Source organism: Bos indicus, chromosome 16, assembly GCF_029378745.1.
Source record: "Bos indicus isolate NIAB-ARS_2022 breed Sahiwal x Tharparkar chromosome 16, NIAB-ARS_B.indTharparkar_mat_pri_1.0, whole genome shotgun sequence".
Classification (NCBI taxonomy): domain Eukaryota; kingdom Metazoa; phylum Chordata; class Mammalia; order Artiodactyla; family Bovidae; genus Bos; species Bos indicus.
In genome coordinates, this window is record NC_091775.1 from 80,894,044 (window position 1) to 80,921,536 (window position 27,493).

Consider the following 27,493-nt stretch of genomic DNA (forward strand, 5'->3'; position numbering starts at 1 on the left):
GAAAGCAAGCTGGGGGTGGGGGTCTCTGCTTGTTCCCGCTGGGCGGGGTGAGGGCACAGTTCTGAGACCCTGGCCCTGGGCTCAGGAGGGTGGTGGGCATGCGGGGCCCTCAGGGCAGCTTCTGGGGGGCCTTCAGGGAGGAGGGGTGGATCAGACCCTCGGTGCCCCCCCACCAGCCAGCTAGAGCAGGCCTGGGATGCGGCCGCAGCCTGAGCCCCGCGGGGTCTGTGGAATGACGCCACCTACAAATGCTGGGTTAGCTTACGGAGAAACCCGAGATGTCTGACCTCTGAGGCCAGGGCTTCGGGGGTTTTCAGGGAACAGGCAGCACCCCCCAACCCGGAAAGTGTGCCCCCCCGCAACGCTCCCCCTCACCTCAGCCCGTGGCGGTCTCCTCGGGGGTCCTGGCAGGCCCTGAGGCCTGTGGGCATCTGGTCCCGACTCCGGATCAAGAAGGCAGAGTGCCCTTCAGGCTGGCCGGGGGTCTCAGGAGGGAGTGGCCGGGCCTCAACGGTCCCCGGGTCTCTAGGGGATGCGTCTCCACTGAGCACAAGGAGCCCTTGCTGCGCACCAGCTCCTGAGCCTTGGACCTCTACGGGTGACCGTGGGGGACGAGGCGCCTGGCCCCTCCCCGGCCCCCAGTGTGGTGATGGGGCCTCTGCAGGGTGTGAAGAAACCGGGGGGCATGGGGGTGGATGCAGGGCCAGGCCTGGGCGGCTGCCTGCGCTGAACGCCACCATCTCCGGTGACCCCATCCACTGCCTTTATGGTCTGGAGCTCTGGAGGGGCTCTGGCTCCCCCAACCCAAGCAGTGGCCCTGAGACCCCGCTGCAGAGGGCAGAGACCAGGACCTGGCCACGAGCACCAGGGTCACCGCCGGACAGGCCCACAGCCCTGGGATGCAGGCCCCGACGGCCGGGACGGTGATGTGGGGATGCCACGGGCTGGCCCACGGCCATGCCATCCCAAATGTGCCAACCGCGTCTGAGATTGGATACCAAGCCGAGTCAGGCCTGGTGGGAGAAATACCACAGGCTGGCCCAGACATGAGGTTCTATGAGCCCCGTTTCCTAAAGCTCGGAGACCATCACAAAGTTAAAACACAATTTAATTTACTCATTTATAAATACTGTTGTGTTTACAGGCATCATACAGACGTGAATATTATTATTCCCAAACTTCCAAACACAGAATACTTAATAATACTATATAACAACAACCAGTAAAACAAAACCATTCACCTCAGGGTTGAAAGGCCACTCAAAAGTTGCATAAAAATACATTCAGCTCACGAAGTGCATCTGGGCTCCTCCCTGAACCCCACCCCCCAGGTGTGTGTACAGAGGTGCTGTCCCAGAGGGGAGTCGGGGACGGGGGGCTGAGGTGACGGGCGGGGGTGTGGGGACCCCGGGGAGCTTCTCACGCGTGCGCTCCACCCAGCCGGCCAAGGCAGTGGCAGGAGACGGGGGGGATGGGGACCAGAGTCACAGCCTGAGGCAGGGCCCCTCGCGGCAGGTTGGGGGACAGTCTCCCCTCCTGACCGGACAGTCGGCCTTTCGGGGGCTCAGAGGCCCTGCCCCTGCAGCCCGCTTCCAGAGGGCCTGGCTGGAGGCCAGTCCTCCAGCCCAGGAGGCAGGTGGGGTGGAGGCAAGGGGCAGGGCAGAGCCCAGGGCTCCGCCTGCATCCGAGACCACCTAGGCGCCTCCAGTTGAAAGCAGGGCTGCCCCCGGGGCCCTGCCAGGCCAGGCCTCCCCCCGAGGGCGTGTGCAGCTTTGCAAGTTGGGGCGACTCGTGGAAAACCCCTCCTCCTCTAAGCACCACGGGCTCCAAGTGAGAAAAGCAAAGACTGAGCGTTAGGGAAATGCGGGCGCAGGAGGGTGGAAAGCGTGTCTGTTCTGGAAGGACACAGGCGCATCCCAAAGCCACCGTAAGGGGCCACCCAAGGCAGAGATCACTCTGGAGTCCCCGTCAGGACAGTGAGCAGAGGAACCAGAGTGGCCGGGCAGTGGGGGGCAGGGGGCAAAGATGCAAGTTAACAGAGCCCCCGGATGAAGCTGGGGTGAGGCTGTGACATCTCCGAGCAGCAAACACACTACACGCAGGCAGGAAGCAAGAGTGACCCCTGAGCGCAGCACCCCTCAGGGGGACCAGACTCTCAGCAGCTTCTGCCTGCAGTCTTCTCCCCAGCCTGCACCCAGCCCGGCCTCCCGGGAGGCAGCGCCACTCTGTCTGGCCTTTCCTCGCCACAGAACCCGCTCACTCCCCAGGAGCCGCGACAGTGACCGCTCCCGGGCCCCAGGGAGTCAGCACAGGCGACAGACGCAGTCCTCGAGGGGCCGCAAGCTCCGTCCTGCAGCCCTGCTCCGGGCAGGGGGACCCACCTCGGCCCGGGACAGCCCCAACAGCCCCCAGGACTGAGACTGGTTCCCATTCAGGATGGTCCTCTGCCTGCTTAAGGGCGGCTGCTGGGGAGAAACACAGCTCAAGGCCACCAGGGGCCGCACCACCTCCCGAGAGGGCCACTCGCCCAGAGGCTCACCCAGCCACCAGGGGGGACTGCCCTCCACGCTGAATTCACTCTCCCGCTTAACCATACACTTAAACAGTTTGAATGGAGAAGAAAACAAGAATTTATGAAGTTAGAATGAGCAAAATCTGAGTGTGAGAACTATCTGGTCTCCTTAGGAATCTAAAAAACCACATACTCTCAGGTCTAGAGACCCGACCCCAGACCAGTCCAGCCCCTTCAGACGGCAGCATGGCTGCCCCGGGGCCCAACGCCCGGCCCTGTCCTTCCAGCCGCTTCCTCCTGCTGCCCCCCGCCTCCTCACGGTGCCCGAGGACTCACCCCCAGGTGCTGACACCTGCCCTGAAGCTCAGCACGGGGACAGCACTCGGTACTGGCCCTGACTGGGAGGACTGCCTATGCCCGCTCCGTCCAGAGGCGGGGTGCCAGGGGCTCCCCCGCTGGCTGGAGCTGGGCCCTCCCTGCTGGCTCAGCTGTGAAGTCGCGAGGCTTCGCCCTGGAGGCACACGGGCTGGGGCCGGGAAGCCCCTCCGTGCTGTCTCCACTGCCTTGCACCCACAGCAGCGCCCACCCCGTCGGGCTCCTGCGCCAGCAGCCTGGCTGAAACCCTGACGTCTGTCTGTCCGTCTGGGCAGATCACACAGTCAGGCGGAGGCGGGGGCTACTCCAACAGCCCTGACCCCTCCTCGAGGCAGGCGGCGGGGGCCGAGGGAAGCCAACGCCCTGCAGGAGGGGAGACGGAGGCCTGGTCCTCGGGTCCAGGAGCAGCGGCCTCGGGAACAGGGTGGCGAAGCGGCTGCAGCTGGAGGCCTGGTCGTCAGGCCCGCAAGAGCGGCCTCCCTGGAAAACCGCAAACCGCCGCCGACTAGGACCCTCCCAGTCGCCAACCTCCCATTCAGGCACCATGGTGACAGGGCAGAGCCCCCGGGGCAGCAAGGAGGCCCTGGCCACCACCTTACGACCCACACGGCCCGGAAAGAGACCGGATTCAGGGTCCCCTACAGAATGAGCTGCGTGAGACCGTGCCTGAGACTGCGGTGGCGCACACCACGGGCTCTGGCCACAGGGCCTGCCCTCCCGAGCTGGGGCCTAACACACGAGGGCTGCGGGAGGTGCCCGCGGCCCAGAAGGCACAGCCGGAGCTCCTCTGCCGGCTCCGCCTGCCGCGAGAAGGGTGGGGTGACCCCTCCCACTCAGCCTCCTTCTCCTGAAAAAGAGGCAGGGCCCTGCCAGCCCGGTGCCGGGGATCAGGGTCAAGACCCCCTGCAGGTCCCCCAGAGCAAAGGGGTGGTGCATTGAAGACTGGAGCTTCCCCTGACGTGGTGTCGCCCCTGACCCGCCTGTCCCCACTGTCAGACCCCCCGTCGTGTGCATGGGGAAGGGTCTGCACGCCCTGAGAAAGCAGTTTTGCTCCAGGAGACAGACTTCCTGTCTGGAACCGGGACTGTGATCAAGCATAGCTCTGGGTTAAGGAGCACGGGGCGCTTCTGAGGACCACGGAGGAGCTGGAGCACTCTGTCATTTTCTCAGACAGAGGTAGCATTTGCTGACAACTACACACCAGACGTCAACAGCAACCCCAAAGCTGACCTGCGCGCTCATACCAGCCAAGGGACGAAACTCCAACAGAAAGCACACGCCTCAGTGTTAACACCAAGCCATCACCAAGGACTCATGACCAAACTCTGCACTGGACCAAGGGCGTGGTCCGTCCAGGCTTCTCTCCGGGGAGGAGGCCACGCCAGGACGAGAAGAGAGAGCAGGCCATGTGGGGACTGAGCTTTGGGCCAGGGAGCCGCCGGCGCCTCGGGGTCCCCAACCACGCATGGCAGGGCTGGCACGTCACGGGAGGGCCTCAGGAAGACCTCCGCTCCCACCCAGAACCTTTCTGGTCATCATCGTCTCCCAACTTGCGAGTGATAAAGGCACAACCCCCGAAGCTCCCTGACCCGGGGTGGGGTCCCTGGACACGGCTGTGGAGGGGGGCCCTGCCCCTACCGGAGCCTGGACTCCTGCTGCTCCTCAGCAACTGAGCGCCTCTCCCCACACACGCCCAGAGTCACCACGTCAGCGTCCTTGAGGCTCGTCTCCTCGTCAGGAGCGAGTGGGCCCCACTCACACCCACCTCCAGCAGCCCGCCCCACGCGCCTCAGAAGCCCTCAAGAAGGTGTTGCTTCTCTCAGGACAGGAAATCGGGTCAAGGGAGCCGAGGCAGGTGGGGCGCTCAGAGCCCAGGTTTTCTGGTGAAGAAACTGCTGTGACGGGGGCAGGCGCACTGAGAGCCCGGCCCGGCTTCGCGGCCTGAGCGCCTGGACGGACTGCGGAGCTCGGGGCCTGTCCGGCATCTACGCCCCAGGCACGCACAGCGGGGTCACCAAGGGAGGGCCGTAACAGCACAGAGGCGGGGATGAGCCAGGCCGCCCGAGCTCGGGGCGGGCGCCTCAACAGCCAGGTGCCAGCAGGTGGTCAGTAGAAAAGCTGCTGCCACCGGCATCGCCGCGTGGGCTCAGAGGAGAGTCAGCTCCTGGGCGGCAGGGGCGAGCGGCCGGGCAGCGGGAGGCCGGGTCTGAGGCGGGCCTGGCAACCCCAAGCCGCCTCCGGATGCCCAGCCGGCCGAGGGTCGCCGTGGTGCCTTGATGGGAACTGTCTGAGCCGGGGGGTGGGGGTGGGGTGGGGGGTGGGGTTGGGGGGCCGCTGAGGGCATGGTGGCTGACGGTGGCTGGCAGCCAGAGGCAGGTCCTGGCTCGGCCGGCGGGCGCGGACACGGGCCGTCCCCGGCAGCCCAGGCTGGGCCTACTTGGACAGCTTGCTGATGACTCTGATGAGGGCACCGTTTTCGTCTTTCAGCCTCTGGTTGTCGGACTTGAGCTCCGTCAGGACCTGCAGGGCGGAGGAAGAAGCATGAGGCCTGGCGTGGCCCGCACCAGGCCTCTGTGTGAGGGTGACCAGCGCCAGCTCCCAACCCTGCGGCGGGCACACCCTCTCCCCTTCCTGGGCGAGTGACTGCTTCCTGTGTCCTCCCCGGGAGCACTTTGGTTGGAGAGACTGGAGCAGCGCGTGTGCTGGGAACCCAGGGATGTTCGGAGGGCGATGGGGGCGGCGGGGGACGGGGGCGCAGCCCAGGCCTCCGCTCACATCCACGGGACGACGTGCGGGTCCCGCTGCTGCAGCCCGGGGATGGGACCACTGAGGCCCCTGGGGTCGCGGCACACGTGGCCTCGTCAGCCCCAGCACCGGGCCGGGACTGCCGTGGGAGGCGGGTGCGCTGTTCCGTCAGCCCAGGACCCTCACACCCCGCTGCTTGACCTGTGGGACGAAGGGAGCAGTGGCTCCCAGCCCAGGCAGGGCGCTCCCAAGGGAGGCGTGGGGTCCGAGCGCCCTGACGGCCCCGCAGGAACGCGGCTGGTGTGTGAGCCAGCTGCAGGCACTGGTCCGAGAGAGAGAACTCGTCTACCTCGAGGGCGACCAAATCTCTACTCCCATCCCTTCAGGGCCAATGTCCTCTGCTCAGTCGTTCAGGCCTAAGTCCCCATGGGGCCATGTTCCTGGGGCTAATTCCAGGTCTGGCTCTGCTAGTAACACTCAGGGGCCAGTCAGATTCCTGAAAAGGATGGAACTGTCCCCTCAGCCCCTTACGGATGAAGCAGGTTAAGTTGCAGACAAACGTGTGTGGACCGCAGATAGAAGCACTGGCACCCAGAGGACAGAGGGTGTCCGGAGCGTCAGGACGGCCTCAGGGGCTGGGACACAGCCAACCTCACGGCCACAGGTGTGGACAGGAGCCCAGCATCGCTGTCCATGCACAGCCCCTCCCAGGAAGGCTGACGCTGCAGGTGCGGGTCCAGAAGCCGGGCCATGTCAGGCACCTGGCTCTCTTCTCTGGGTTTACCACTTTGTATCTAGAAAGGCCCATCCCTGCCCTGGTGCCCCACAAAGCAGGGACTCTGAGGGGCCCACAGCCGTGGCATGGCATGTAGGAGGGCGCTGATCCAGAAACACCAGAGCAGGGCAGTCCTCTGAGCCCTGTGATGCCCCCAAAGCCCCATCAGAGCCCAGACGGCCTCCCTGCCCACCCTCAGCCTCAACTGCTCAGATGCCTGGGCCAAGAGGCTGGGAGAGGCCCTCTGACGTGCCTTCCCAGGCCGCCAGCAGACGCCCGGGCCGAGTTCCCACAGCGGGCTCTGGACGGGAAGCAGTTCCACGTGGGTATGGCCGTGTCACCACTGGCAGCTCTCAGATTGGGTCTGAACCGCTGCCTTTGAAAACACGTCCAAAAACGGCCTCGACTCTCGGGAGATTCACTTCCAGGTTAAGACTCGATTCTTTGGGAAAACTAGGTCGAGGCACTTTCTCAGCCGCCTGAGCTCCTGCTAACAGTCTGGGGCTGTCGGAAAGGACCGGGAGAGGCTGGCGCCCAGACGGCAGAGGTCGCCTGCCCCACACTCTCCCAGTGACCTGGGGTGGGTCACTTCTTCTGACTCGGTTCTTCCCACAAGAACAGTGACTGGTTTCTCACGGAATGAGAACTTATAAGCAGAGAGCTTGGCACGGGCCTGCACAGACCTCCACCAGCTCCGCGGTCCCCAGCCCCAACCAGGCCCAGGATCTTCCGCACCAGAGGGGGAATGAGAAAACTGGGCCATCTTTTGGGGCCCCTAGTTCACCCCAAGTCAAGGGCTGATCTTCCTGAGTGGAGCGTGGCCCTCATGCACCTTCCCAGGAGGCCAGGGGCTGCTCGGCCGGCAGGGGGACCCCAGTGTGCCTGACGGGAACGGGGGTAGGGGGTTCAGACCCAGCGGGTGCAAGCTGCCAGCTATTGACCCAGAGGCACAGCAAGCCTCGGTCGGGACTGATTAGATTGTTGCTGGAAATTAAAAACTCGTTTCAGAGAGTGAAACCACAGAGCAGTGAGGACAGCTCAGGCCACCTTGGTGGGAAACGTGCCGACTGTGAGTCGGGCCTCAGACTGCGTGAGGGAGTGGCTCTGAGTCCAGCGCACGAGTTTCCTGGTCCTCTGGTGACCGCTCACGGCCACCTGCCTGTGGCCCCGTCAGGGAGGGCCTGGCCGTAGGAGGGTCCCTGCCCCAGACCCAGACCTGTGATAGGCAGGAGGGCACGGCCTGCAACACAGGAGAAGGCAAGACCCAGCGCGGCAGCTGGCGGGAGAGGAGCAGGCTCTGGGCAGGGCCCGGGGCCTGGTTCTCGCCTGGCTGCACACTGAACAAGCGGGGAGCTCTAGACACCCCAGATTTCAGACTCGGAGGCTGAGCAGCACGTGGAATCCAGCCCCGGGGGTCTGGAGCCCGCAGCCCCTGCCCTTGGTCACAGCACCCCAGGCCCAACCTGACTGCTGCAGGGAACAGGCTGCACTGGGGGCACAGCTGACCGAGAGCCCCCCCTCCCCCCACTAGAAACACGTGGTGTTCACACACAGGCCAGGACCCGCGCGGACCTGCGTGGCCACCTTGAGGGAAGAGTCTCAACAGGGCCCAGGCCAGGCCCCTGCCCTGCGCCTGCAGACCACCAACCTTCATGGACCCCACACGCGTAGGCTCTGGGGGCGAGTGCAGAGCCCGAGACCGACAACAGAGGGAACGTGCCTGGAGAGGAGGGGGGGAGGACTAGAGCCCCTGGGGGTCCGAGCCCTCGACGGCCTCCGAGAGTCTGGCCACAACCCGGGTCAGAGCCCGGTTCTCGGCCTGCAGCTGCTCATTCATGTGCTTCAAGGTCTGAATCTGTTTTAGCTGGTGGAGGTTCTGCAGAGAGTGAGACACGGACGGACAGACAGACAGGACAGGCCAGAAAAGAGAAAAGTGGGACAAAGAAGTCACATGACTTTCTGTTTCTGCTTTTAGTCTGCATGCAAGGAAGGCAAGGCGAGGCAGAAGACGGGGGCAGGCAGGGGGCGCTGGGGGCTGGCTGTGGCAGGGGGCGCTGGGGGCTGGCTGTGGCAGGCGGGGCTGGGGGCTGGCTGTGGCAGGGGTGAGCCTGGGGGCTGGCTGTGGCAGGCGGGGCTGGGGGCTGGCTGTGGCAGGGGGCGCTGGGGGCTGGCTGTGGCAGGGGGCGCTGGGGGCTGGCTGTGGCAGGCGGGGCTGGGGGCTGGCTGTGGCAGGGGGCGCTGGGGGCTGGCTGTGGCAGGGGGCGCTGGGGGCTGGCTGTGGCAGGGGTGAGCCTGGGGGCTGGCTGTGGCAGGGGGCGCTGGGGGCTGGCTGTGGCAGGCGGGGCTGGGGGCTGGCTGTGGCAGGGGGCGCTGGGGGCTGGCTGTGGCAGGGGTGAGCCTGGGGGCTGGCTGTGGCAGGCGGGGCTGGGGGCTGGCTGTGGCAGGCGGGGCTGGGGGCTGGCTGTGGCAGGCGGGGCTGGGGGCCGGTGTCCGGGGCTGCCCTGCTCCCCTCTCCTCACGTCCTCCCCTGAACTTGGCTCCTGACTCCCATTCGTCTCCTCTCTGAATCTCTACTACCTCACTTATGTTTCATTTTCAATGGAGCAAGGCCTGTGGGAGGCGCTCCTGTGGCAGCAAGGCCTGCTCTGCTGCCCGGAAGCCAGGGTGGAGACCTGCTCCCTGCCCCGGGGCAGGGCTGGGAGCGTGGCTGTGCCTGAGGCCGAGGCCTCGTCTCAGAAAGTGGACGAGCGGCCAGCGCCAGGCCCGTCCAGTGGTCACCCCACAGCACGGCGGATGGAGCAGGGGAGCGCGCACAGCCGTCCCATGAAGGACTACAGCCAGCGATAAACAGGATCCTGCCCGGCCCAGTCCTTCCTGCCAGACCTCTGAGCCTGAAGCTGGGACCATCGGCTCTGGGAGGGAGAGAATGGACTCCACGGATGGATACGATGACCTGCGGGTTACATGACTACAGACAGGTCGCCAGGCACCAGAGGGAAAGGACAGAAATGGAAGGTGAGGAAGGCTATAGTTTCCAGGAGAGAAAGAAGAAAACAAGCAGCAGCATGAAGGGGAAACGGTGAAAAGGAAACACACAGACAGACGGCCGACCCTGGACCCACAGCCGGAGACTAGCCGCCTGGGAAGCAGGAGGGTGGCCCGCGGTTCCCAGGACCCCAGAAGGGCCAGGCCAGGGGGTCCTCTCAACGAGCGGGTGAGTGGGGTTACGGTGCAGCGCGCGGGGCCAGGCGCAAGGACCCGGGGACAGTCCAGAGCGCTGCCCCTTCCCTGGGGCTGACGGGACTGGCGCTTTCAGTGATCACGGTCCCGCCATGAAATGGTCCTTGCCTCCTAGAGTGGCGTTCGACTAGGAGAACAACTCTCAGAACCTGGGAGCACAGGCGGGTCGAGGGGAAGAATGTCGCTGTCGGGGCAGGGCAGTCAGCAGGGGCAGGGCTAAGAACAGGCGTGGCAGGGAGCAGCCGAGCAGGGGGCCAGGGTCAGCCAGGGACGCTTCCAGAGCAGGAAAACAAAACTCCAAGAGCAGTATCCACAAGGATGGGCTGCAGGGCCTCCCATGCCAGCACCTGGGGGAGGGGAGGGGAGGGGAGCAAAGGGGATGAGGGGGTGAGGGGAGGGGAGGAAGGGGACGAGATTGGGAAGGGTGAGATGGGGGAGGGTGAGGGGGTGAGGAGATGGGGGAGGGATGAGGAGGGAGGAGATGGGGGTGAGGAAGTGGGGGAGGGGAGGGGTGAGGAAGTGGGGGAGGGGAGGGGTGAGGAAGTAGGGGAGGGGAGAGTATGAGATGGGGGTCGGGTGAAGGTGGAGAAGGTGGGGGTGAAATGGGGGAGGGGTGAGGAGATGGAGGGGTGGGGAATGAGGAGGTGGGGGAGGGGAGGGTGTGAGATGGGGCAGGGGGGAGGGGGGAGGGGGGAGGTAGGCCAGCCCACCTCAGGGTCCAGAGTCAGGAAACCAGCCCCAGCCCCATCTGTCCTTGAGCCCCTCCTGCTTCCTGCGACCACGCCTGCAGGGCCTGAGCTTCTGTATACACCGAACAGTCCCCTGGGCGCAGGTGTGACCAGGGTCTGCGGCTGGCCGGGAGAACAGGCTGGCCGCATGAAAAGCCAGGTTCCGGTCAGCATGCCTGCTGCCCGGGGTGCAGACACAGGCCCCACCCGCGGCACAGAATCCGGGCCTCGTGGGGCACCGCCCCGTGTGCCTGACCTCGATGCAGAGAAGACAAGGCCTGTGACCCAGCTGAGGGAACCGCAGGGGGAGAGGAGGAGACAGAGCCACCTGCCTGAGCTGCGGCCTGAGGGCTCCCACACAGGCGGGAGCGGCCCGGCGGCTCCCCCCACGCAGGCCAAGCAGACCAGAGGGCAGCCTGGCCTGGAGCGGATGAGGCCCAGGCTCCTGAAGGCCCTGTTTACAGGGTCCCAGCTCGGGCTGTGTCCACGCTCTCCTACGCGCTGGCCTGTTTCCTAAGGAGCACCCTGATAGCAGCCACAGTGTAGCTCAAGGGTGGCAAACACAGAGGAGCCCCGAGGAAGCAAGGCCACCCTGCGGACCGGCGCACGGACGTGCTGCCTGTGTGGGGGGCACGCTTGGAGCGCCGGGCAGAGCGTCCAAAACCAGCAGCTGGGGAGCGCGGGCTCCACGCCCTCAGGAGAGGCGGCCCTGCTGCAGACATAGGTGGGCCCTGCCCGAAACTGCCCAGCAGCGTGGCCCGTCCATCCACCCTGGGACGCCGAGCCTGCCGCGCGCGTGCCTCCCGTGCTGGAGCCGTGCAGACCGACGCGACTCCTGGTACCGGACTGCACGTGAGTTTTGACATTGTCAGGCCCTGGGCAAGTTTTTTCAGTAAATAACCAACCTTTTCAGACCATGGGAACAAGGAACAGTCTCCCACAAAGGGCTCAGCTCACAGCGCGGTGCCTCTGGCTCCCAGGGTGGAAGCCTGAGTGTGTTTCACACGAGTGTGCAGCCCCCTCACTGTCGCCCCAACGCCCAGATCCGACGCTGCCGTGCCCTGCCCCGCCCCCCCATCCTGTGCCCATGAGTGCAACTCCCAGGGCCTGAGGGCTGATGGTGGGGATGGTCGCTGCAGGTCCCTAGACCCACCGAACGTTCCAGGCGGAGGGCCCCACCTGCGGCCCGTCCTCAGGGTTTGTCCTCTTGTCCAGCCCCTTGGGTGAAGCCCTCAGAGGAAACCCTCCAGGTTCAGCTCAGGTTTGCCCCAGCCAGTTAGACGTCCCCTTGGCCCAAAGGCCACGTCCGTTCCAAGGGGCTGAGGGTCGAGCCCAGGCTCCCCTCACCCACACTGTGCACACCCCTCACGAGCCCCCGCGGCCGCCCACAGGTAAGCCTCTCCATACCTTCATCTCCTCTTCCATCTCCGACATCTTCCGCTCCAGGGCCCGCCTCTCCTGTTCAACAGAGCAAGACACTGAGTACTGATGGACTCCAAGGCAGTCAAGAAGCCATCCCCCCAGCCCCGCTTAGCCAGGACCTAAATGTAAAACGGATCTGCCTTCCAAATTAAACACAGTAACAGGAGAGATGGGAACGTATTTTATACTCCAGGTCAAGACGACATTGGAGGTTATCAGTACATCTGACTTTTCCCAACCCAAGAATGTCGACCCCCAGAAAGATCCTGAGTGTGCTCGGGAGGAGTCAGCAGCTGACTGAGAAGCCCCCTCTCCTCGGTCAGAATGAGCAGACTGTCCGCTCACGTTCGGTCCTTAGCCTTCACTCCAGGGCGCTGCCGAAAGCTCCCCTTCTGTTCAGCGGGGCGGGAGGGCGCGTGCGCTGGGGCAAGCACTCTTCAGGCAGCGGAGTCTGCACAGCTCCACCTGCCCCAGCGATGCCAGCGGCCCCCTGGACCCCTGCCCTGAGCTCAGAGGCTGCCCCGGGACCAGCAACCAAACTGCCGCCCGGAGGCAGAGAGGACGGCACGCACTGGGCCGGCCGCGCCGAAGCCCTGCCCCCCAGTGCACACGCACCCGCTTCTCCGTCTCCAGCGCCGACGACCGGTCAGGGACCTTGTCTTGCTTCTGTTGGTGCAAAAGGAAGGAAGGAAGGAACACAGTTGTTACTGGGGGTCTCAGGGCCAGAGGCTTGTCTCGTCCAGCCCCCACCGGCCGCCCACGAGGTGGCGGGGCTCCAGGCGGTCACACAGCAAGCCCTGCACACGGGTCCTGACACGACTGAGACGCACTTCACCACCACTCCTGGTTTCACAGAATCCCCACCGGGGGGGCGGGGGGGCGGGGGCAGGGCCCCCGGAAATATGACACGGCAGGGACACGGCTGCATCGTCACCACACACACAACACACCAGACACAACACAGACCCACAACACACCAAACAACACACACACTACACGCACACACAACACACCAAACACAACACACACACTACATGCACACACAACACACCAAATATAACACACACACTACACGCACACACCACACGCACACTACACACACAAACACACCAAACACAACACGCACACACACAACACGCACCCACACCACATACACATGTACACACACACCACACACACACTACATGCACACACAACACACCCACACACCGCACTACATGCATACACAACACACACACACCATGCACACAACACACACACAACACACATCCACAACACACCCACACTACACGCACACACAACACACACACACAACACACACACTACATGCACACTACATGCATACACAACACACACCCACACATAAGACACCCACATTACATATACGACACTTCCCAACACACACGTGTACACACATACATGTATATACACACAACACACACAAACACACCAAACAACACACACCCTACACGCACACACAACACACACACACACTACATGCACACACAAAACACACCCACACATACGACACCCACATCACACACACAACACTCCCTAACACACACACATGTACACACATACATGTATATACACATACCACACCCACAGAGACTACATACACACCCACCACCCACACTACACACACATTTTTACACACACCACACACAACACGTACGCACACAAGCAACACACCACACATCACACACACCCACATGTACACATACATGTATACACACGTTCAGCACACACTACATACACATTACATACACAAACAACCCCTCAATACACAGTGTGTGTACACACACAAACATCCAAATACACTACACGCCCACTACATGTGTATACACACAACACCCAGCACACACCACACACCCACACGTCACACACACCCACATGTACACACCACATGTACAGATACATCCACCACACACAACATGCCTACACACAACACACTATATGCACACTACACGTATGTGCACACGACACAGTACTACATGTATACACACAACACACACTACATGTACACAGAGGATATGCCCACATTTATCACACACAACACACTACTACCACATGCCACACGTGTACACGCACACACAACACACACACACACACACCAAACAACACGCACCCTACACGCACACACAACACACACCCACACAACATGCACACAGAGAACACACACACTGCATGTACACATACACAACACACACACTACATGCACACACAAAACACACCCACACATACGACACCCACATCACACACACAACACTCCCTAACACACACACATGTACACACATACATGTATATACACATACCACACCCACAGAGACTACATATACACACACCCACCACCCACACTACACACACACTACATTTTTACACACACCACACACAACACGTACACACACAAGCAACACACCCACATGTACACACCACATGTACACACCACATGTACAGATACATCCACCACACACAACACGCCTACACACAACACACTATATGCACACTACACGTATGTGCACACTACACAGTACTACATGTATACACACAACACACACTACATGTACACAGAGGATACGCCCATTTATCACACACAACACGCTACTACCACATGCCACACGTATACACGCACACAAACACACACATGTACATACACAGACACCACCACACACAACACACATCCAACACACACTACATACACACTCATTCACCACACACCCACAAAACAGACTACACATATACACATTCACCACATAAACACATCAGACATACACGACACGTATACACAAAACACAGAGAAACACACCATCTGTATACACACACACATTCACCACATACCACACACTGCCACACAAGCCCACACACACTACATTCAACACACACTACACACACCCACACACTCACCACATACACAACACACACTAAATACAAACACATGCACTACACACTCACAACACACACATCACACATGCACACATTCACTATACACTCGCACACAACACACACTCATCACATACACACCCACACAAATACACACACACCTCATATACACACATCCACCATATACACACAACACCCCCCCCCACACACAAATATACATGGAGATACAAACACACTTCAAGGCTGCCCGTCCTGCCCTGCACCGCGCCCCCTGCCCTCTCTGGAATCTCGGGCCAGAGGGAATGGAGGTGCCTTCCCCCGTAAAAGCCGGAGCGCCAGCCGCTCTGAGCGGCCCTTCTGCTCCGCTCCCTCTGTTCTGGGGACAAAGGCGGTGGTGTTCACGGTGGGCGGGCTGGAGTCCCTGAGGTCTCAGTCCGTCCACAGACCTGCCTGCTGTGCGCAGGGCCTCCTGCTTTCTGCACTGGGCCTGACTCGGGTGCGATCCCATTTGGACGAGGGAGGGGCTGCACTGCGCGCTGCCCTCTGCTGTTTCCTTTCTTTACACTGGCTGTGCTGGGTCTTCGCTGCTGTGCAGGCTGCTCTCCAGCTGCGGGGCACAGGCGCCGCACTGCGGTGGCTTCTCTCGGGGAGCGTGGGCTCTAGGCACGTGGCTCGGGCTCCAGGTTGTGGAGCGTGGGCTTAGCTGCTCCTCAGCATGTGGGATCTTTGAGGACCAGGGATCAAACCCATGTCTCCTGCACTGGTAGGCAGATTCTTTACCTCTGAGCCACCAGGGGAGCCTCTACTTTTAATACATAATTTGGAGAGGAGCTAAAAAGATTCAGCCACCACAGCTAAAAAGCAGAGCAGCTTCAAGGCTGGATTCCTCCATGGGGCATGGGGACGCCCCCAGGCCCCTTCTGCTCTCAGCACTTCAGAACCAGGCAGAATATCTTATGACCGATAGACCGTTGATGACGACAAAGTGACTGCTTATGCTGAGTACCAGGCACAGAAACACTGAATAAATACAGAAAGCACGCTGGCGTTCTTGAGAAGGCTTCTTTTCTCAGTGAAGCACTGGCCGGAACCGGCAGAGACCTGGGATTTCAGGCTCCTGTCCGAAGCTCTCGCCAGTGTCTCTGAAGGGCACGGCTGTCGGCCGCTCCCTCCACGGAGAAGCAGGAGAAGAGAAGGGGCAGGGCAGCTACTCCCTGGTCCTCCTCCCTGAGCCAGGGCCACGGGAGCCATTTCACAGCTACTTCACCTGCACTGGGAGAGCTGAACTAGCTTCTTGGGCAAAAGACTCGTTCTGTTTTGCCTTGGTTTAACTCTAAGCCCTCCGAGTTCGGGTGGGCCTTCCCTGCAAACACGCCGTGTGTCCATGTGGTAACCGTCTGCACACAGATGCGTGGGGCCGACGGGCCTCCCCCTCGCTGTCCACTGAACAGTCCGTTTTTGGTAAAGAGCAGAGGCCTGGCTTGCAGCGCCAGCATTTCTTCTGAATTTCAGTAACTCGAATTTGGCAAAACAAAGCATATTCCGACACACCCAGTACAGCAGTTGGCTCAAAAGTCCACACGCTTCCCCAGGGACGCAGAGGCTGAGCTTGTCTTCAACAGCCGCCACACAGTCACCATCCCAGCCTGTGGGGCACCGTGCCATGAAGGCAAGACTCGGAGGTCAAAGAGGCGCCGTCGGAGCTTCTGCAGAGGGAGTGGGGGCGGGGCTCCTCACCGGACGCCCCCGGCCTCTGACCCGTGCAGCCCAGGCCTGCGTGGCCAGCCCGCAGCCCCTTCAGGACAAAGTCAGCTTTGGCTGCCATGAGCAGGCAGGGCCCTTCCAGGGTGAGGATGAAGGGCAGCTCCCAGGACAGGAGGCTCTGCACTGCGGAGCTGTCCAGAAAGCCCTTGGGGCAGGCCCCCCCGGGACCGGCCCCCTCCCTGGCCCCCCGGGCGCTGGCAGCCCTGCTCGCCCAGGGTTAGGGGACACTGTCCCCGCAACGTGCTCGCTGCTCAGGTCCAGCATTTCCGTCTCTGCTTTCAGGCCATCCTGGGGCACAGCCAACAGCCGGCTCTGGCCTCCACCTGGGCCTCCTGGGCAGACTCAAAACTCTCCCCGCCAGGCCTCCAGGCGGCTTCCCACTGACCCAGCAATGACCCGTGGCAGGTGAAGCCCACCTCTCATCTCTGGGGAGGGCCATCCTGACCGCCTCGCTGCCGCACCCAAGCCTGGTTCTCCTCTCCCCGCCTCACCTGGGCCATCTTCTCAAGCTTGGACTTCACATCTGCTAGCTCGAGCTGGGCCTCCTGAAGTTTTGTCTTCAGCTTCTGGTTCTCGGTCAGGGCACTCTCGTAGAGCTGGGGAGGGAGAGAGGAGTCAGGTCCCCACCGAGTGGGCGGCTGGGGACAGGTCTCCTGCTGCTGGAACCGTGAGGTCCAAGGGACCGAACACAAAGACGGCGCTCCCCTGTTGCCATCAGCGCTGCTCCCAGGGCAGGGGACAGAGCGGATGCAACACTGTGGGTCTGTGGCGTAAAAACCTGGTTCCCGTACCAAAGAGGCTTGACGCTGGAGCCGCCCTTGTGTGTGTACCCATTTTAGCCAAGTTCTGCGTAACAAAACAAACGTTTTGGTAACAAAAAAGTTCTTCCTGGCACCCCATGCACAGGAAGGGTTTCGAGCCAGCCCCTTGAGCTGGGTTCTCTTCTGCAAGAAGTGAAGGAAATGAGCTGTGAAATAACATAAACCCTCAAACCAGAGTATTCTTACTGACCGCGACCGAGCAGCGTGTGGCTGGCGCTCACAGGGCTCATGGAAAGCAAACGGCTTTGCTCTCCCTTCCACAAGTCTCAGTCCTTGCTGCTTCCCACACCTCTAAGCACCCGATTCAGGGACATTTTTACTGTACAAGAAACAGTGGCCGGCGGAGAGGGGCGACCCAGGCGCCCTGCAGGGCTGTCCCGAGCGGGGCGGGCTGGGGGCGGAGCCCACCTTCCTGTAGTCCCTGCCGCCGTCCTCCTCCGTGCGGCTGCTCAGGGTGGCCAGGCGGGCCTCACGGGCCTCCCGGCGGGCTCTGGCTGAGGCCCGCTCGGTGGATGCGTCACTGCCTCCAGATTCCAGCCTGTGGGAGACACAGGGAAGGGGAAGCTGGTTCCGAGAACAGCAAGGTGTAGGGGGAGATGCTAAAGGGCAGCGGACATTTTCCCCAGAGGTGCTGAGCGCCACAGGGCACGCCCGCCGGGGCAGGGGCCAGCCCGCACCCAGTACGCAGTGGGCTGCGAGTCGGCGGTTTAGACGCTTGTGCCGGCTGAAATCTCAGAGCTTTTCACACTAGCTTCAGGGTAAATACCTTCCCTCGAGAGAGTGCTTTTAAAAGCAAGTTTCTTGGATCTCAGAGGCTCTTACAAAACAATTCCAATCAAGTCAAAAACACGTGGGCTTGGTGCTCCTTGCGGGGTGGGCGAGGCGGGCACGGGCGGGCGAGGAGGGCACGGGGCAGGCGAGCTCAACGTCCACCCCCTCCTCTGGACGCCACAGGGGGGCGGCCGTGCCCGGGACAGGACTTCACAGTGTGTAGGGGCTGCATGCTTGGAGTGGACGGTGGCTTCGTTCTAGAACTGGCTGGTCCGAGAGTGGATCACAGACTGAGCGGATCCCTAACAGTGTTCCTCTTTGTCTGGGGCTTTGCTGTTTCCAAGCTAAAATGCAGCCCACGGAAGGCCACAGACAGACTGGCCCTGCCGGGCTCCACCCTGAACCAGGACGCGTGAAGGCCCGGCTCCGGACCATCTGCCTGTGGCCCTGTCCTGAGGCCACTGCCCGGAGGTGGGTGGGACCCAGGCACCAGCAGAGGCGGGGCACAGAGGGCCGCCCTGTCCTCAGAGGGGGCTGCGTCCTACAGCAACGTTCTTTTTCTTCTTACACTTAAAAAAATCACCTTCTGTAAACAGAAATCTGTTCACTGACTTTCCTGACTATAAAAGCGGTACTGCTTGAGCAACTTAAGCGCGGGTCTCGAGTGCCTCAACAGAGAGTGAAAGTCACCCCAAGCCCCGCCCCAGGACAGTCTCTATCAACAGCTTACTCCGTGTTCCTGCAGGATGTTAGACGCGGAGGTAGGAACAGACACTTCTGTAAACAAAGTCAGGGAACACTTTCCGTGTCTGCCCCTCCTCTTCTCCCCACACGTATGTAAGGACAGGTCTCCCTCAGTAAAAAAAAAAGAGATGATTGTGGAGATTTCCACTGTATGGCCACGTGAGCGCTTAATCCATTATTGAAAGGCCCACACCGTCCATGCTAAGGCACTTAGGTCGTGTCTGACTTTGCGACCCCAGGGACGGTAACTCGCCAGGCTCCTCTATCCACGAGATTCTACAAGCGAGAATACTGGAGCGGGACGACACTTCCTTCTCCAAAGCACACACTGACCTGTCTATAAGGCTTGGTCTATCTGTTCAGTTACTTTCTTAGCATAAAATTTTAGCAGCGGAACTGTTTGGTCAAGAAGTAAATACACTGAGCATCCTACATACAGTAGGGCTTTTAAAACGGACGTCAAAGTTGCTCAGTTGTGTCAACTCTCTGAGACCCCATGGACCATACAGTCTGCGGAATTCTCCAGGCCGGAATACTACCGTGGGTAGCCATTCCTTTCTCCGGCACATCTTCCCAACCCAGGAATCAAACCAGGGTCTCCTGTGTTTCAGGTGGATTCTTTACCAGCCGAGCCACCAGGGAAGCCTTAGAACTAACGCAAGCTGCAAGAACGTTTTCCCCACTTCTGTCTCTTTACTAGCAGAAATCTGCATCTTGTGTGACGAGAGGAACCAGAAAGGCACATGTGACTTGGGGACTGTGGGCCGGCTCCCCCGATTCTGAGCCCCTCACCGTTCTACTCACTAGTTTTACAGCACATTTTGAAGTTGGCAGGGAAATTTATTTTCATAAATGGCATTATAATGTAACAGAGTTCACAAGAAATTAATGGAGTAAAGCGCTTCTTTCCACCAATCTGCAAAATTAATTTTCTTTAGGGTTAGAGGGAAATTAGATTTACCCTCAGCTGGTGCTGGCGAGAGGACACGCGAGGGGAGAACACGTGCCAGCGTGTAAATGTTAGGGTCTATCAACTAGGAAGCAGCGGCTCCGTCACGGATGGATCCGCCCCGCGCCTCCCGTAACCACGCACCCGTCCCTCTCAGGTTCATCAGAGGGACCACAAACCTGGGGACCGACGGTCTCCACTCTTTCACTTCGTTCTTCAGAAAGACCAAGTCTGCCCTTAGGTACTCAGTGAAAAGTTACAGAGGACCCCTCCCCAAACTCTGACAGGCTTCTTCAAGTTTTCAGGGCTTTAGCTCACTGGACAAACTTCCCCTGGGCCCATCTGGGTACAGGGAGAGGGCTGGGGCCCCTGACCCAGAACCACGGGTCCGGCCGGCCACCCCTCTGCCCCGAGCGCCATCAGCACCTCCCTCGGGGCCTGGCTGCTTCCTGCTGAGACTGTCCGTCCAGCCGTCTGTCTGTCGGGACGCTCACGCCCCCCGAGCCCAGGGAACCGAGGTGGAGGCAGGACGCAGCGTGATGTGGATGGAGGGGTTGTGCGGGGGACAAGGAGAGAAGAGAGGACACAAAGAGGCTGAGGCAGGCGGCGGTGCAGGCAAGCGTTTACTCACGGGTGTGGTGCAGGGAGGGCCTTACCTGGAGAGTCGCTCATGCTGCAGAAAGGAGACAAACAAGAAATCAGTGTCAGCCGCGGGCCGATGTCGGCTGTTTCCATTCCCAAGAGTACTTTCCAACCAGACACCCCAGCTTCACAGCTGCAGACGGGGTGCGGCTTCCCAGGCCGAGGAAAGGCTGCTCAGCGAGGCACTGCCCCACGCGCCCAGCACGCTCAAGACTTGCGGCTGGGTGGGGAGGGGGGAGCGCGTTGCGTTAAGCTGGGGTTCAGGGACCTGTGACGGGACCACCAGCCCCCAACAAACAGCCCTGCGTCCCAGGACCACGCAGGCCTTGACAGGCCGCCTCTCTGCATCTCAGTGTCCCGTCTACCCATCTCCTTCCATTCACACCCAGCCCTGCTCTCAGGGACGCCCTCCTCTACTCCGTGAAGGCCCAGGACCGTGCCCACTCCCCCCAGACCCCTGGTGAAGGGAGAAGAGGGCAGGCAGAGGCCCCCTTGCCCCCCGGACGGTGGGAGGAGCAGGGCGAGAAAGCACTGAGGCCTCGGGAGGAGGGCTCACAGGCCTCACCTGGGAGCCCGGCTGCTTACGGCCACTGCGAGCAGCAGCGTTAACAGAGTGGCTGCCTCATGTTTATCTTTGATCACAGATGACCTTTACCCTTTATCTCCACTTTTCTAATAAAAGAACTCAGGCAAAAACCAAAAAAACCCTCCATCGCTGTAGATGTATTTATTTTTCTCTTCTGAGGAGTTAATAACAATATCGTCAAGGGGAGACAGAGGCGGGAGGACGAGGAACAGGACGCGCAGGATCCCGCCGGGCTGGGCCTTCCCGGGGAAGGCACCCCACACTGCGGGCCGTGGGCCCCGACCTGGTGGCCCGGCTGCGAGGCGCCATCCCCGAAACCCCCGCCTGACCCGGGCTCACGCCCACCAGCTCTGCCTTCCACAGCGCCCCACTGGACCTCCGGCTGGCAGATGCCCCCTCAACAGGCCGAGAGCCAGCCTTCCTCCATGAATGGCACCATGGCCCCGGGTGACCTGCAGCTGGACGTGAGCATTCTGAGTGAAGACCCGCCCCACCACCTACGGAGGAGGTGCTGCAAGGCCTGACCTGGGGCCAGACGCCTCCTGACACCTCTGTAAGGCCCGGCCCCGCCCCTCTTCACCAGCCCAGCGGTGTCGCCTGGCCTGAATGCCGGTGCTCAGGCTGCCCCCAGGGGCTGTGCCGGGGTGGGGGGCTCATGGCCGGGGCCTGCCCATCAGGACAAGCCCGGACCCCAGAGAAGTGAGGCCAAACCCGGGCTGGGCGACAGCAAGGGCCCCAGCGAATGGAGACCGCTGCACAGGGCCTGCGGGGAGGCCGAGCGGGGGCACTGAGAGCGCGGCCAGCAGGCCTGCCTGAGCAGCGCGGGCAGACGGAGCGGGGCTAGGAGAGGCAGCGGGGAGATGGTGCTGCTCACGCGCCCCAGGGCCCCCCGCCCTCCTGGTGATGCCCCAGGACCACGCCCAGCCAGGCAGTCAGGCTCTCCCACCCACCCCACGCACCCGGTCATTCCGGGCCTCTGAGCGGTAAACCATCCCTTCCTGTCTCTCCTACAGAAACCCGAGCCCCTGGGCAGGGTGTCCGCAGATGGGCCCGTCTGGTGGCCCACAGGTTTACTGCTTGGGGGTTCCTGACGCCCTCTCTGTAAGAGTGTGACCTGTCGGGTGAGACTTCAGCCGCGTCTCCAGCTTAAAGTTCTGCGGCGCGGACTGTCTCTGGTGGAGACAGGAAATTCAGCGTCACCAGGTCCGCTTCAGCCAGTTCACCTCCGTCAGAGCACACGAATCACGTCCGGGACTCGCTCCTCGCAGGGCAGGGGTGGTGATCTCCCCACTGGGGTGGGTTCCCGCCGTCACGCCCCTGCGGTCCTCGGGTGGGACAGATCGCATGCGGGGACACGGCGTGGCCTCCACCAAGGAAGCTACACAGACGGTGGGCCAGCCCTGCCACGCCGCCCTCAGGACAGCCTGTGGCTCCCCGAGGGGCCGCCTGTGGGGCCGGAGGGATACACCCCTGCTTCTCCTGAGGGGCCGCGCTTCTCATGGTGCAAGATCCACCTTGGGCAGACTTCCACCAGAAGGTGGGGATGCTGGGGTCAGAGGGAACCGGACCCCTCCTCCACCCCTCCCAACCTGTGACCGCTGGAGCCCTCTGGGATCCTCGGCTTTTCACCTCTCACCCCTCCCAACCTGTGACCACTGGAGCCCTCTGGGATCCTCGGCTTTTCACCTCTGCCTGCAAGGACGAGCCTCAGCCACGTTTCGAGAAAGTGACCGGCCCCTCAGAGGACAGCGTGAGTCTCAGGAGACATGATCTGGGTGCAGGCGAGGCAGCTCGGCCACACACGCACCACTTCAGTGGGGGACACCTGGGGTTTCTAGAGACGGCGCTCTCCCTGCAGCAGCAACGAGCCCGAGGAGGCTTCTGAGAGCCCCGAGGGCAGGCGGGCCTGGACGGGTAGAGGCCTCGGGATGCAGCCCGGACTCGGACGGCACGGTGCTGGTGCTGAGATCGTATTCCAGAAACTACTGTTGTGCCTGGCTTCTTAATGCCCTAGATAATCTGGCGTCTAATGGAAAAACACCAGCTATGTTTAGGGAGAGAGAAATCTGGGTTTCTCGATCAAAGGAGCTGCCACTCACTCAGCCCAGCTCCCTGTCACTGCACCTCATTCGGAAGTGTGGGCCTGTCCCTGCAGGGAGCGCTCAGAGCGGGCTGGGAGAGTGGGCGGCTAGCCTGTCAAGGACATCACGAGAGTTGGGGAAGGGCCCAGGGCCCCCGGGGAGGAGCCAGAGCCGCCCCAGGGGCAGCAAGGGCCCAGGCCCAGCTAGGCCGCGCCCTCGGAGGACAGGCCGGGCGTCCTTGTGCCCGTGCTCTGGACACAGCCCGAGTCCCCCGCCCTCCAGAGCCACAGGTGAGCACAGGTGTCTGGCGGCCCATGCTTGAGTCAGCACGTCTCAGGAAGGACTCCCGGTTAGAGACATCGCTGCTCTGCTGGCACTGAAGACCAGCGCTGTCGGCCGCGAGATGGGACTGTGTGCTGAGTCTGGGCGGAGGGAAACTACTCAGTCAGTCTCGCAGCCTTTATGGCCCAACTTGGGGCCTCAGCAGCAGAGACGGCAAGCTGCTCAGAAAGCAGCAGGCACGCAGAAAATGGAAAGTAGAAGGAGGAGGACCCAGACAGACCGCAGCTCAGAAGCGCTCCCAAACCAAGAAGCTGGCTACCCCCCCGCCAACTCGCGAACCCTCCCTAACGACCTCACTGGCCGGGGCCTGTTTCTAATAAGAGAGCAGGGCCGCGGGCGCCGTGGACTCACAAGGCTGTCCTGAAACGGGACGGGGCCAGGCTGGTTTTCATTTGTGAAATGTAGAGGCTCTTGAAACACCAGCGGCTGGCTTAGAAAAATCCCCACAAAAGCTTTTAGCTTGGAGTTACTGGGAGTTCAGGAAGGTGGATAATTAAAACCAAACTCCTCTGACCAAGTTTAAAATAAAATCGTGGCTCTGGAGGCCAGGCCCAAGGGAGAGGGACGAACCGCGTCACGTGCCCAGGCCGAGACCAGCGGGCTGACTCCAGAGCCGTGGGAAAGCCTGTTTCCGCGCTCCCTGCAGAGGATGCAGCGGGCGCCAAGCCAGCGACTGCCTCGCGCCCAGACGAGGGCCCGCCTCACACCTGGCCACATCTGAGAACGTCCACACGACACCGAGCCTCTGAGAGCCCTTCCCCACATGCAGATATGGCCTTGGGGTCTGGGAAGCCTGAACCGACGGCCCGGGGGCTTTAGCTCTGAACAGGGCCTTCCTGAGTCCGGGCTGTCCCAGCATCCGGGACTACACGCGGGGGTGGGGAGGGAAACTGTCCCTCTGCAGAGAGCGGTGGGGTCAGGCGCTTCCCAAAGCTGGGGATGGGTGTCACCAGGTCTCCGCTGGACCATCTTCTCTTGCACAGCTGCCATCCGTGTGGGCCAGGTCCTGCCCTGCTGTGCCCCTGTTCAGGCTCCTGGCCGAGCCCGGCTGTGCCCCTGGGCTGGTACCGCAGCCCCCGCCTCCGACAGGGATGCGGCCGCCTCACACTCCTCTGCTCCCCCGCCATCAGCCCGGGACGCTCTGTGCTCAGGGCTGGTGGCTGGGTCAGGCCCGCCTTGCCGAGGGCTGCGTGCCCACCACACAGTCCAGGGAGAAACACGTGAGCACAGTCGCAGGCCCCAGCCCAGGCCGGGACACCAGCTCAGGATGTTATGGAAAGCCCCATGGTCAGAGGCTCGGCCGAGCTCACCCCGCACCCCAGGGCAGGAAGCGTCCACAGTGCAAGGCCCTGCAGCGGCGGCCGGCTGGCGGCTCACAGCCTGAGTCAGAATGACGCCGGGAGCATGACACGCGGGCGGTGGGTGTCCTCTGGGCAGTGATGTGGAGGCAACACTTGAAGGCAAAATCCAGCTTTTAAAAGTATTCAATCACACCTGACTTCATCGCGTTTTACTGCATTTGTCTTTACCAAGTACTTACTGCATATGCAAAGTAAACCAAGGGAGTCCAGAAACACAGGACTCACGTTCAGTTCCTGGAGACATTTCTGAAAACTCTCACTGCCAGATCGTGACGAATCGCATGGGAGGCTGGTGGAAATGAGGTGACCAGCTGTCGCTGCACGAGCTCTGTGTCCCCGCTGGCAGAGGTGCAGCCCGGCCGCCCCTCTGGTCACGCTGGCCCAGTCTCCACTCCATCCAGCCGGCACCTTCCCCTTGTGGTCACTCCCAGTTCCCCAGAATTCCCACATCTCTCGTGCTGTGCGTAGTCGCTCAGTCGTGTCTGACTCTGTGACCCCATGATCGTAGCCCTCCAGGCGCCTCTGGCCGTGAGGATTCTCCAGGCAAGACCACTGGAGTGGGTTGCCATGCTCTTCTCCAGGGGATCTTCCCGACGCAGGGATGGAACACAGGTCTCCTGCATTGCAGGCAGGTTCTTTACCGTCTGAGCCACCAGGAAAGCCCCACAGATCTTTTGGGAGCTCACAAAGTGTACTGATAGAAGGAAATACACGAACGTACCAAAGTTTCCCCGAAGAACCCGGGGCAAGCCCTCTGCACTTAAACACCGTTCGCAAACTGTCCTGAACCCACGGACACAGCACCCTCTCCAGGCGTCCTTCACGGGCCAGGTGACACGGACCAAGGACACGAGCCGGTTCTCGTGGTTCCAGTCAGGGGCGCCCCGCCGCACGCAACACGCATGCGCACGGGTCCTGGGTCTGCACGGCGTGCGGATGGAGTGAACCGGCATGGCGCAGGCACCGGAGGAGCTCCGTCAGCATCCGCCCCTGCTGCCCACTCACTCGGCCCCTCGGGCTGCGGGGCTGCCGGCCGCCACAGGAGTAAGCTCAAGCACACCCCTGCCCTCAAGCCAGGGTTTTGATTATTTGTAGATTTTGATTATCCAGGCTAATCCCTACTTGCCCTCTCTAACCCATGGGCACTTCGGGTTATTATTTGACTGAACAGTTACACTCTCTCTCTGATAACCAACCACTCGAGGTCGATGCACTAACACGAAGACGCTGCTGTCACTGGGAAGCGGGCAGCAGTCAAGGCCAGGCCTCCCGGGGAAGATGCCTGCTCTGCGGTCCAAGAAGGCGGTGGGGCTCCGGGCTGGGACTGCGCTGGCCCCTGCGGGACACACACTCAGGACCAGGAACCAGAGGAACGAAAGGCCGGCTCGAGCCTCTCCCGTCTCCTGACTGTAACCGTCGGCCCGCCCGTGGGGGATGAGGCCGAGAGACAGCGAGAGCCATGCTGGGCCCTGGAACCGTCTCAAACAGGAGACGTGGGCCGTGGAAGGCAGACTGGAGCCCCAGCCTCTCAACCCCACTGCCCTCCACGACCCTCCGCTCCCGGGTTCTCTGGGATGGACGCTCGTCACCGTAACAGCCAGATGTGGGCCCTAGCTCCCTGCAGGGGCGGCCCGGGTGGAGCCCTGGCCGCTGCGGCTCCTCCCCGGGCTGTGCTCCCTGCTGCTCCCCATGGTTTAGGTCACACATCTAAGCACTCTCTGCCCGTGATTTTCTCCTGAGCTTTAGACCAACCACTTCCCATCACCCCTGAGCCTCCCAAAGCACCTCTCACTGGACACGTCGCCGCAGGGCTGTGTCTGCCATCTTCTCCGGAGCTGCCCATACCGCGGCCTGCGGGTCACGCTGGGCCGCCCCCGCCCCCCCGCCTTCCAGGCAGATGCGCCTACTGCCCAACGGGCCTCCTGCGCCCAGCACCGCACCCGCGCCCTCACCTTGACCACAAGGCTCCCTCTGCCCCGCAGTGACCCCTGTGTTTCTCCTCATCTCCCCTGTGAGCCGGCAGGCCTCCGGGCAGGGAGTCCTTCCGTCTCACTCCCGGGTCTAGAATCGGCCCGTTGCGCGTGGAACGGTCCCCAGGGAAGATCCACCACAGTGCCGAGAGTCCCAGAACCAGCCTCTGGTCTGCAAGCCTCTCCTCTGTGGCTGACCCAGCCCAGTCGACTCGCGACTCGGGGCGCTGCTGCGACGGCGGTGGGACCTGCTTCCAGGCCGACAGGCCCTCCCGTTCTCGTGAGGCGCTTCCTGCTGAAGAGTCACTGCTGACGAGCTTCTACTCCGTGGATTTAAAAGACCAAACCAAACCCAGCACACCGGTGGTTCTGATTAGAAAGAAAGCAACAGCCAGCCACCCGCGCCCCTGGTCTGTATTATTCACCCAGACAACGCTTCTCATCCTGGGACAACAGGTTCTAAAATGGAGTCAAGACCGCATCCCAGACCGTAAGTGCCGGGTCAGGATGGGGGCAGCAGGAGAAAGTGACACCTATGGGGCTGCTCACTGTCTGCCATAGGGGCTGGTGGGGTGGGGGGAGCTGGAGACACCAGGCACAGCAAAGGGTGGGGCAGGCAGGGAGACAGGTGCTTTGTGGGGTGGTCGCTCCCCTCTGTCTGGGAGGCAGATGCCTCATGGGGTGGGTGAGCACTCCCTGCTGCCACAGGACCCAACACCAAACGTACCCTTGTTAGTTTGTAGAGCTGGTTACAATTTTAGCTGGTAAAATGTTCCCTTTATTCA

The 27,493-nt window shown here is 61.8% G+C and overlaps 1 protein-coding gene across 8 annotated transcripts in view; it reads right to left on the minus strand.

Annotated features, from left to right (window-relative positions):
* Positions 1 to 1,090: 1,090 nt before the first annotated feature.
* PPP1R12B (protein phosphatase 1 regulatory subunit 12B) overlaps positions 1,091 to 27,493 on the minus strand; it is a 170,588-nt gene continuing 144,185 nt past the window's right edge. For 6 of the 8 annotated variants that reach the window (XM_070768778.1, XM_070768780.1, XM_070768782.1 and 3 more), the window contains 7 exons: positions 20,383 to 20,399; positions 17,671 to 17,800; positions 16,933 to 17,037; positions 12,413 to 12,463; positions 11,783 to 11,833; positions 8,128 to 8,283; positions 1,091 to 5,407 (listed from right to left, as the gene is read on the minus strand). In XM_070768778.1, the coding sequence (XP_070624879.1) occupies positions 8,149 to 8,283; positions 11,783 to 11,833; positions 12,413 to 12,463; positions 16,933 to 17,037; positions 17,671 to 17,800; positions 20,383 to 20,399 (489 nt within the window). In that variant the 3' untranslated portion in view covers positions 1,091 to 5,407; positions 8,128 to 8,148. Of the gene's footprint in view, positions 5,408 to 8,127; positions 8,284 to 11,782; positions 11,834 to 12,412; positions 12,464 to 16,932; positions 17,038 to 17,670; positions 17,801 to 20,382; positions 20,400 to 27,493 lie in introns of those variants that run through there. The other 2 variants (XM_070768779.1, XR_011560988.1) reach the window with 2 other exon arrangements.